Source organism: Pyrus communis, chromosome 16 (genome assembly GCF_963583255.1).
Source record: "Pyrus communis chromosome 16, drPyrComm1.1, whole genome shotgun sequence".
Lineage (NCBI taxonomy): Eukaryota > Viridiplantae > Streptophyta > Magnoliopsida > Rosales > Rosaceae > Pyrus > Pyrus communis.
Genome location: NC_084818.1, coordinates 16,080,105 through 16,090,282, shown reverse-complemented (window position 1 = coordinate 16,090,282; position 10,178 = coordinate 16,080,105). Strand labels below are relative to the sequence as shown.

Below are 10,178 nucleotides of genomic sequence, written 5' to 3'. Positions count from 1 at the left end.
TTGTGGGTGAAGTAAGTGTGTGAGGTTGTAGGTGAAGTAAGTGGAGGTTGTAGGTGAAGTAAGTGGATGTTGTGGGTGAAGTAAGTGTGTGAGGTTGGTGAAGTAAATGGATGTTGTAATTTTAATACATTGGTTAACATTTATTTTACTGAAATTTCGATGTCTACATAACCGACTGAATGTTTCGACGAACTAAAGGTACTTCTAGAGCAATTAGTTCTATGACTCCAGTGATGTTTCAACAAACTGAATATGTTGCCGGTTACCAACCCAATGATGTTTTGACGTACTGAATATTTGTTGGCTGGGAGGGGAGAGGTTTAGGATAATTAGTATTTGTTTCTTAGGGTTGTGAGAATGTTTCGCATAGAAAGTATAAGGTGTTTGTATGTTGAGTTGAAGGGGCTTTCAACGTTGCAGAGCCTTCTCTATTTATAGGCGAGACTTCCATAATAAACAAGCCTGTCGAGGCAGAGTCATTATAGGACTATGTTTACATCAACATTTACTAGAATATTCCACTTATCTCTTTAATTCCCTTCTTAACAAAAAAAATCCATCCAGTCTTGCCCTCTTTGACTCCAAGTAGGATTTGCATTTGATCCAATTATGCAACCTATTCATTTTCATCTGATCACGTAGGCACTCTAATCGTTGGGATGGTTCATATTTATCCAAGGTTTATTCTGTTTCTTGCCATTTTTAGTTTGCATAGGACTCGACGGAGCTACGCCTGTACTTAATCCTCTCACAATCCTATTTCCATGAGGACTTGGCCAAACTAAACCCATTTTGGGCTAAAAGCCCATTGGCGAAGGATATTTACTGGGGCGAGGATTGTGGCATTTTCAACTCCGATCAACCCATCTCAGCCCAAATTGTTATTTTAGGTCCAAACTGTAGGTCCGCAAATGAGAGTACCTATTTATAGGCTGAGGACTTACATAGACTAAGTACTAACAAATTACATATTACACATTGGCTCCATGTGGACAACCACAGAATTAATAGTATTTACAATACTCCTTCTTGGATGTCCACCAACCAATGATAATTGCCCTAATAAAACCTTGCTTGGAATACCTACAGAGACAAAACCTAAGTGAAGTAGAAAAATCAGGCGCAATGGTTCACGAGCTTTACTAGCCGAACATAATAAAACTTAAGCTTGGCTAATTTTTCTAACCAACCTAATACTTTGTTCAAGCTCATCTCTTTTCACTTATGAACTAAGCTTGAACGAGCAAAACATGATTCGGACTGTTTGAGCCAAGGTACATTCCCACGAAACCTTAAAATCCAAAGGTGGATAAGATACTGTTATCTTATCCAAAGGATGAACGATTGGAATCTTCTTTGTGTTAAACCTATTAATTATATAACAAAGTAAAGTGGCGATCCTGGTCAGTCAGTATTTTCAATACTATCTTTAATCCAGCCTCGTGCGTTGTAAACTAAATCTTCTTGCATACTCGATTTTGTTCAAGTTTCTATTTGCCCACTTAAGTGTCATGGTGCTTTATTTTTCTAGTTGTAGATTTGTAGATGGATAAATATTTAGCAACATAAGTTTCTAGCTAGTATCAAACCCAATTTAAGACAATCTAAGGCGATCTTTCAAGTTGTCCATAACCAATGGCATGAGTCTAGGATCAAATATTGAAAATATGTGAGTTTGAGACCACTTATAATTTATATATTATCTATCTTTTTGGTGTCAAGAAAATTCACTTGCCAAATCAAATTAATGTCGAATATTATAAGAGACGGGTCATTAGTCCACTCTTAACTACAACGATGCTTTCTCTCAACTAGCATCTTGCGATTTGAACAAAACGGTAGAAAAAGTGGGGGTTTTATATGAAATGCCTCCTTCACGTGGGACCATCATATAATGGGCCAAATGTATATCAATCTCACATTGATCGTTAAGCTCGAAAGCATGGTGTTATATTAAACACAGTAACTTAGGCATGACACAAACCCACTCTTATACATGAATAAAGTTCAGAAAGAAATGAATGGTAATGGGATGGAGGAAAAGAAATAAGGACAAATGGATGAAAACTTAAAGTGAAAGCAAAACTTGAATTAATTTTAGGTTTTTCGTTTTCTTTTTTTGTACCCTTATACATTTCTTTTACAATCTCCCTTTATATTCCATATTCCGTCCGCTCTTATTTATCTCACATTTCAACAATATACATTTTCAATATCTCAAACAAAAAATCATAACAAACCAAATAATTATCAAACAGGCTCGTAGCTTTCAGAGCTTTTTTTTTTATTTTTTTTTATTTTCATTTTTTTTATAAATGCAAGCAGTTACCGAACACGTTTCAACTTAAAAGAAAAAAGAAAGAAAGAAAGGAAAGGGAAAAAAAAAAAAAAAGGTTGAACTGAAATTGAAAACAGAAAACAGAATGGTACTCAAACGGTCTCTTTACAAATCATGAGTCTAGAGGTGCAAAAACAAAACATAAGTTGTAGATCAAAGTATTCCCATGTAAAAAAGGTAAGTTATGATCAATTTATTAGCAAATCCCAGAAGAACGATGCAGGGTCTGATGAAGAAATCAAAATGATCTTGCAGTGGAAGAACAAACCACATAGCATAGCACAAGCACATTCCATAATTTATATATTTGCATGTACATGTGGCAGGTCCAAAAGCACTGCAGTGTAAGCCAATCCTAGTGTTGCAAGTAGCAAGTGGCAGCAAGGATCGTTTATATGAAATCCAGCTCTTCAAGAATCTCAAGGGGCTTATAATAACTCATCATAATCTTCCACTCAATCTCTCATGATTCCCCAATCCGAAGCAGATAACACTATAATTTATAATACTCCATTTCTGATCTTGCACATTGATCTTGCACACTATTAGTATTACTTTAATGAGTAAAAGCAGCTTCCTCAAAAAGCAATTCCACCTTCCTTCCAATATCCCATACACTATATATAACCCACCTTCCCTTCGCCAAAGCATCCATCAGCACTGTCTTTATCTATCTACAACTCTCAAACACATACAATGACTCCTTCAAACTTTTCTTCCCTCAGCTGTGACCTGAAGATCATACAAGCAAAAAACATCGAATTCAAGACCACAGGAAACCTCTTTGTTCGATACTCTCTTTCGGCAGGAAACAACAGAAGAATTATGCTCAACACTAGAGAAATCTCTGCCAAGTCCAACCACGTTTGGAATGAGTCTGTCTCTTTGGAGTGCTCTGGAACCGAGATGCTCTCCATGGACAACACCCTACAGCAAGAAAGTGTGGTTTTCGAGCTCCGCTGGAGGAGCACTGTGCCGGTTTTTGGCAGGATTGGAGGGTCACAACTCTTGGGCAGGGCAGAGGTTCCGTGGAAGGACGTCCTTGAATCACCAAGCATGGAGTTGGACCAGTGGATCACGGTGCTTCCAACAACTGGGCATGCTCTAGAAGGTGTCAAACCGCCTGAACTGCAAGTAGGAATCAAGATTCAAGTTCAAGCAGATCATGTGGAAATGGAGAAAAAGAGGCAAAGAAACAGGAGGTTGAAAAGATGGGATGAGTGTGGTTGTGAAAGTGGTCATGGTCACGGTTGCATTTGTTCGGATTATGAAATTTTTGCACTAGCAGCTGCGCTAGAGGGTTTTTAGGCACAAAAATAATTGGTGTGTGCGCACTAAGAGGGATTTTGGTTGGTGTAAACATTCTTTGTGGTTTTTTTGTTTTCCTACTCGTATCACACTGACCTATGTTATCTAGGACTGAAGTGATTGTCGAAATTTATCTTTGTAACTGTGTATATGAATCAGACGATCCATGAGAAGAAAAAAAAAGATCCAAAAAGGCATTTGAGGAAATATATAATGTAATCGAATTGTTCCATCAATTACAAAATATTACTGGAGTCTAGGCAACTGTGGAAATATTGACTCAAACCTAGGTTGTGATCTTGTGCTTCAAAAACATTGTGCCAAAACACACAGCTTTTCCTACGGAGTGTTCTCTAAAGAACTTTTTTCCTTAAACGTTTTGGCACAAGTCTTATTCAACATATCAGTAACAGCAATGACTAAGACCTCAGACCAAGAAAAAAAACAACTACTGTAACCAGGTTATGTTACTTGTTGTGCAATATTCTCTATTTATTTGTTTGGCAAATCAGTAACAAAAACGGCTGAGCCAATCCCAGTTCATAAGATTCCGATTCTAATTTTCTTTCTAAATTTATTTCTAATGGATAGAAGAAAATGAAAGATATAGAAATATCACTAACCTATACACAATGACTGCAGTATGTAGCTAGAATTCATCACTTGAGCTTCGCATGTGCCAAACCAGAAGCGCTGAAGTAGTTTCAGTTTAAAACAGCAGCATGATGGATTCTTAAACTACTTGGTCTTCAGCACTTACATACAAATCATCTGTCACATATGATTTTGAAGACCCCCATTCCACATATTTTTCTGTTCGGCCTACACCTCGACTTGATGCTTTGGAAAATGCAAGCCAACCGTCCCACTCATGGAAGGATGCACATCTCCACAGAACAGCCCAAACAGATGCTTTCCGAGTATAATTTAAAACCCCCCCCCCCCCCCCCCCCCCAAAAAAAAACAACACATTCTGATTAATTGTGTTGCCGCCACCAAAACCGCGATGAAAATCAGTATATCTGTAAAGTAGATCCAGATGGGAGTATAGTACCATTCCAATAGATAAAAGAGGCATTACGAGACCATTTCCTGATTGAAATCCCATTAAAGCATATGATAAAATGTCACACATTTACTTGGTCATCAATTTTTGAGGGGCAATAAAAAGCCTGACTTACTAGCAAAATTACTATGCTACAAGCACTTATCACTGTTTCTTAGCTTCTCCAGGAGTCCATATACCTTCCGGTGCCACAAGTCAATAACAGTCTCCAACACCTTTAAGAGAGGCCAAGAGGTTTGTGTTATAGCATGAAAACATTGAGCCTATAATCAAACTCGCAGCAACATCTGCATCGTTCATTTATGTTTGTGGTACTTCCTTAATAATAACATTTTTTGACATTCGGCCTCTCTCAACCATATATGATCCCAAAATAAGCGTATGATATCATAATCACTGGCAAAAGAAGCACCGAAAGATCTATAGATCTGGCGTGTAACCATCAACCTCCACTTGTACATTTCATCTAACATCGCTGAAACTACACTTGTCTTTCCTGCTTTCAAGTAAGCTATGCAAGACTAGTGAATATTACACTGTCTCCTGATATACCTTTCTCTCGCATAAGACCGAAAACCTTTTCAGCACTATCAACCCTTTCTTGTTTACATAACCTTCTTATTAATGCCCTGTACGCTGAGACATCAGCACAAAGACCTTTCCTAGAAAACTCATCTGGAAGTCTTATAACTGCTTCATTCTCTTGGTTACAGTAACCATCTATAATCCATGTATAGGTACTAGGATAAATTCCCACATCAAGCATGGCATGGCAAATAAAATATCTTTAGCACCGTCCATCTCCAGAACCTTGCAAAATCCATTAACGAGTGCTTTATATGTAAACGCGTCCAGCTGCCAACATCCTATCCTTCACATTGACACCAGTCCTCATATCTCATATCTTACAATAAGCATTAATCAATGTGTTACATGTAACATTGTCAGGTTCAACATTCCTTTCACTCACCTCATTCAAAAGTTTATTTACATCCCTCATCCTGCTTTCTTCGTACAACTTGCGAAGAATTGAATTATAAGTAACAACTCCCGGATACAGTTCCTTGGCCTTCATTACCTCGCACAATCTTAAAGATTCTTCCAGGTCATTCACTCTACAATACCCATCAATTAATGTGGTGTAAGTTATATGGTTCGGAGTAGCACCTTTGATTTCACGGAAAAGTCTTACAGCCTCCCTCATCCTACCTTCTCTACAAAACGCATACATAAGAGAATTGTACGTCACCATATCAGGGGTAACTCCTGCTCTTTCCATTCTATCTCGAACAGACAAAGCTTCATACTGCATACCCCTTTTAGAATACAGCGATATCAACGTATTGTATGTGAAAAGATCAGGAAAGGCACACTTGAATTCCATCTCACTCGGCAAACTCTCTGCCTTCTCTACACCCCCAGACTTGCAACAAGCATGAATCAACACATTGTACAAATGAACATTCCGGCGTTGATCATATTCTTGTAAACTTTCCACACCATGTTGGTCAACCTATGTTTAACCAAAGAACTCAATAAGACAGTACAAGCGTGCAAGTGGGGCTTAAACCCATGAACCCTCATGTGCCCCAAAACCTGAATCGCACCTTGGGTCATCTTAGAATTAGCATAAAAGATCACAAGCCAGCTCAAAACATGTGAATTCACATCAGGGTCGTCATGGGTCTGAACCAAAGCATTCAAAACCGAGGGAGAGCACAAGAAATTCTTAAGGGCAATTTTCTCAAGCAGTTGGTGCGCAGGTTTGAAGGGGGTGTGCTTGGTGAGGATGTGAATCATAGTTCAAGAGCAATGCAAGGAGTGGTTGTAAGTGGGAAGCGCTTCAATGACCCTTTACTACAACCGCACACACACTGTGAATGAATTGGGTCTCACCAGTCAATGAAACTAAAACAGCCATCAAACTCTGACAGCCTTTAGTCGGCTTTCAATCGGTTCCTTTTTTTTTATCCAAACCGAAAATCAAATTAAAATTACTATTTACTTTCGTTCGCTTTTTTCTAATTTTTTTTATTAGTTCCTGTTTATTTTTTTTATTCGGTTCGAGTTTTTTATTTTTATTTTTTATCAAATGATAAATTTTAATAGATTAGAGATAAGATTTGTTATTGATAGAATTTAAATTCACACTGTCATGTAATGATTTAAATATTTTTTATTACTGTAGTAAATGATCATTTGCTTTGAGTTTTTTTTTTTTAACTTAAAATGTTTTGAGGTATGAAATTGTAATACAATAATAATAAATTTATGACATTAAAATGTTTGAAGATGTTATATGAGGTTGTAAGTGAATAGAATTAAAATGTAATTAACCTTTTTCTTTTTAATGTCATTAACATTTTTTTGATTATTTATTTATTATTTGCTATTTTCTATTCATCCAAAAGCCAAACGAGGAAGAGAGCCAGAGGAAGGGAGTGAGACCGAAAACAATGGAGAGAACACCACTGAGAAAGCCTCGCAGAGACACTGCCGATATGCTGACGTGGAAAGAGGTCCCACACTCCGACTCTCCGGCCACCGCCTCCTCCGCCCCCCGCTCTCATCAGGTTGCTGTACTTTCCACTTTCAACACCTACTTAGTAGTCAAATGTCAATCTCTTCTTGTTTTCTTTCTTGCTGGTGGTGTATTAAGAAAGTTAATTAAGCTCAAGCGGTGCATTTTCAGCCGTCCGATGGAATCAGCAAGGTGCTCCATGGCGGTCAGATCACTGATGAAGAAGCTCAGAGCCTCAACAAACAGTAAGATCTCTTCTCTCAGCTCAGATCTAGCTACTAATTTAGTAATGCATGCTTCGTTACTGTAATTTTCTGCTAATTACCCATTAACCTGCTCAAACTGCTGAATCAAAGCTACAAGCATTTCTGTTTTCTGATCAGAAAAATATCAACTTTGATTGTTTTATATGCATGTGATCTTAATTTATCTCTTGTGATAAGACGATATTCTAAATTGCTCTAATCTACGAGGCCGTGGCACTGGCTTGGCCGACTAGCCTAACCCACATATGCTTGATGTGATCTTTATTTAGTATATGGTCTACAAATGCATGCAATGAAACCCAATAATTTTGTTTCTCTTTTTCAAAATTTACCCATCTTTGATCCCGCAAGAAATCACTGCTTTTGAGTATATGGTTAATCACCAATATTGTACTGCAAATCTAAAACCCAGACGAAATGCGGTACAGGAAGCCTTGTTCAGGCTATAAATTGAAGGAGATTACTGGAAATGGTATATTTGCAGCTGGGTCAGGCAAGGATGCTGCACCGGAATCTAATGATGCTAGTAACAAAACGGGGCTTCGTATTTATCAGCAAGCACTCAATGGAGTCAGTCAAATTTCATTCAGTGTTGATGAACATATCACGCCCAAGAAGCCTGTCACTGTTCCTGAGGTTGCCAAGCAGCGTGAATTGAGTGGGACATTGCAGTCCGACTCAGATTCAAAATCTAAGAAGAGTGTATCAAATACCAAGTCCAAGGAACTCACTGGAAATGACATCTTTGGCCCTCCTCCTGAAGTCTTGCCTCGATCATTGGCTGCTGCTCACACCCTGCAAACTAGAGAAACCAGAGACATGGGGGAACCTACACCCCGAAATCTGCGCACCTCTGTCAAAGTTTCAAATGTGAGTTCACTGATTCTTTTTCGTTTTTGTGAATGAATGTTTTCATTATATTTTCATTTCGCAGCTTTAGTTATGATAATTAATTAATTAGGAAATGCAACACTAGATAACTTGGACTTCCGTAATTTTGGTTTTGAGCTGTGCAATTGAGGGTTCTCCTGTTAAGGGTCATTTGTCAAATAGTCGTCTGGCATGTTAGTGATGAGACTGCTAGTTTGGACCATACATTCCAAAAAGAATTAATTGGACCGAGGGTTCAAAGTTGATAGCCTAGAAACTAGAAAGATAGCCTGTTGGTGAACACTTTCCTGTAATCCAGGCATATATTTGTTACTCTGCCGAATAATGCTGGACTATCTTGCGAAGTAACATTTCTTGAATTCAAGTGTTGAAGTTTACTTTTTGTGACGCAGCCTGCTGGAGGTCAGAGTAATATTATGTTCAGTGAGGAACCTGTTTCCAAGACTCCAAGGAAAATACATAACCAGAAGTTTGCGGAGCTGACGGGGAATGATATATTTAAGGGAGATGTTCCTCCAGGATCTACTGAAAAGCCCCTGAGCACGGCTAAGCTGAGAGAGATGAATGGCAGCAACATCTTTGCTGATGGAAAGGCATCATCCAGAGACTATCTGGGTGGTGTTCGTAAGCCCCCAGGTGGAGAAAGCAGCATCGCCTTGGTGTAACTCATAATCCCTGACTTGTTACGTTCCCGTATCTTCAAATAAAGTCGGTCCCATAGTATGATTTTCCATAGTGAACTTTGGTCTGACATGTAAAACCCTGATGAGATGAGCATCTTTGATCTCTAGGGTTTTGGAGCTGTGGATGTGAGACTGAGTTGTAGCTATACATTTACATTATGGGTAGGGCATGAAATGTCGTCGGAAAAATTGCTGGAGGGTTTGGCTATTTGGGTTATTTCAAGCATGTTTATCTCAGTCGTTTCAAGTTTGCGTGTACTTGTTTCACGACCTACTTCCTTTACAAAATAGATGATAATTTAAGAATTTTCAAACTCTTCTTCTATTTGCTTGGTCCAGTCATGGACGTCAAGAAAATCTGGTTGAGACCCTGTTTTTCGGATTGAAAAAGGTGGGTAACTCCGTAATTTAGGTTGATTTTAAGGGAAATGATTTTCATACTTTTTTCTCCCCATGCACTACTCCTTCCTTTCTTGCCCTAGTCATTGGATTGAATAAATGAAGAAACCCGTGATAGAAAGTTTAGAGAGCAGAAGGAGAAGAGTGCGGAAAGTAATTTTCCATTTTAATTATTTGAAGAAAGTTTACAATTTAACTCTAGCTTATTAAGATTCTGCTAAAAGAAAATGGACCTCAACCGGCTAGTTTGTGAAAATGGACCTCAACCGGCTTGTCAAGCACAAAAATATGAAGTCAACGAAGCGCTCAGTCCTCATTGGTGTGGTGTGTATACACCCCGTGGCGTGGGGACGTGAAATGAAAGTTTCTCTTCTAAAAGGATTTGCGATCGAGTTCTCAAGAGCAATTGTTCAAGGTCTTCATAGATTGGCTGTAAACTACGAAATTTTAGGCCATCTCCAGTGGAGATAGCTATAGGGTTATAGGCTAAGTTTTTTCCCAAAATGCCACAAAACTCAATTCTAATAAAGGTCTGGGCTAAAAAAAATTAGGACTCACCAAGCCAAATGATAGCCAAAAGACTATCGGGCTATGTATGTTGAGCCCGCCTAATAGTCCGATTGTGGAGCCTAGCACCAATACCTTCTGGGGTTCCTTGACATCTGATTGGACACATGAACCTCAAAACACATGAGGAAAATCATGC

At 38.5% G+C, this 10,178-nt stretch overlaps 2 protein-coding genes and 1 pseudogene across 2 annotated transcripts; 2 read left to right on the top strand and 1 right to left on the bottom strand.

The window, feature by feature from the left end:
• The first annotated feature begins 3,034 nt into the window (after positions 1–3,034).
• On the top strand, positions 3,035–3,646 carry LOC137719884 (uncharacterized). Its single transcript, XM_068458876.1, has one exon. The coding sequence runs from the start codon at positions 3,035–3,037 to the stop codon at positions 3,644–3,646; it is 612 nt and encodes a 203-aa protein (XP_068314977.1).
• Positions 3,647–4,642: 996 nt separating this feature from the next.
• Positions 4,643–6,633, bottom strand: LOC137719883 (pentatricopeptide repeat-containing protein At5g38730-like; annotated as a pseudogene).
• A 489-nt stretch (positions 6,634–7,122) lies between these two features.
• On the top strand, positions 7,123–9,347 carry LOC137720198 (uncharacterized). The gene is made up of 4 exons (XM_068459236.1): positions 7,123–7,285; positions 7,405–7,478; positions 7,928–8,369; positions 8,783–9,347. Exons 1-4 carry the CDS (start codon positions 7,169–7,171, stop codon positions 9,053–9,055), a joined length of 906 nt encoding a protein of 301 aa, XP_068315337.1. The 5' UTR covers positions 7,123–7,168; the 3' UTR covers positions 9,056–9,347.
• Positions 9,348–10,178: the final 831 nt, after the last annotated feature.

Coding starts and splice junctions, on each gene's coding strand:
- LOC137719884 (XM_068458876.1), top strand. CDS start 3,035: ATGACTCCTTCAAACTTTTCTTCCCTCAGCTGTGACCTGAAGATCATA.
- LOC137720198 (XM_068459236.1), top strand. CDS start 7,169: ATGGAGAGAACACCACTGAGAAAGCCTCGCAGAGACACTGCCGATATG. Junction 7,286..7,404: donor CCGCCCCCCGCTCTCATCAG/GTTGCTGTACTT, acceptor GTGCATTTTCAG/CCGTCCGATGGAATCAGCAA. Junction 7,479..7,927: donor GCTCAGAGCCTCAACAAACA/GTAAGATCTCTT, acceptor AATGCGGTACAG/GAAGCCTTGTTCAGGCTATA.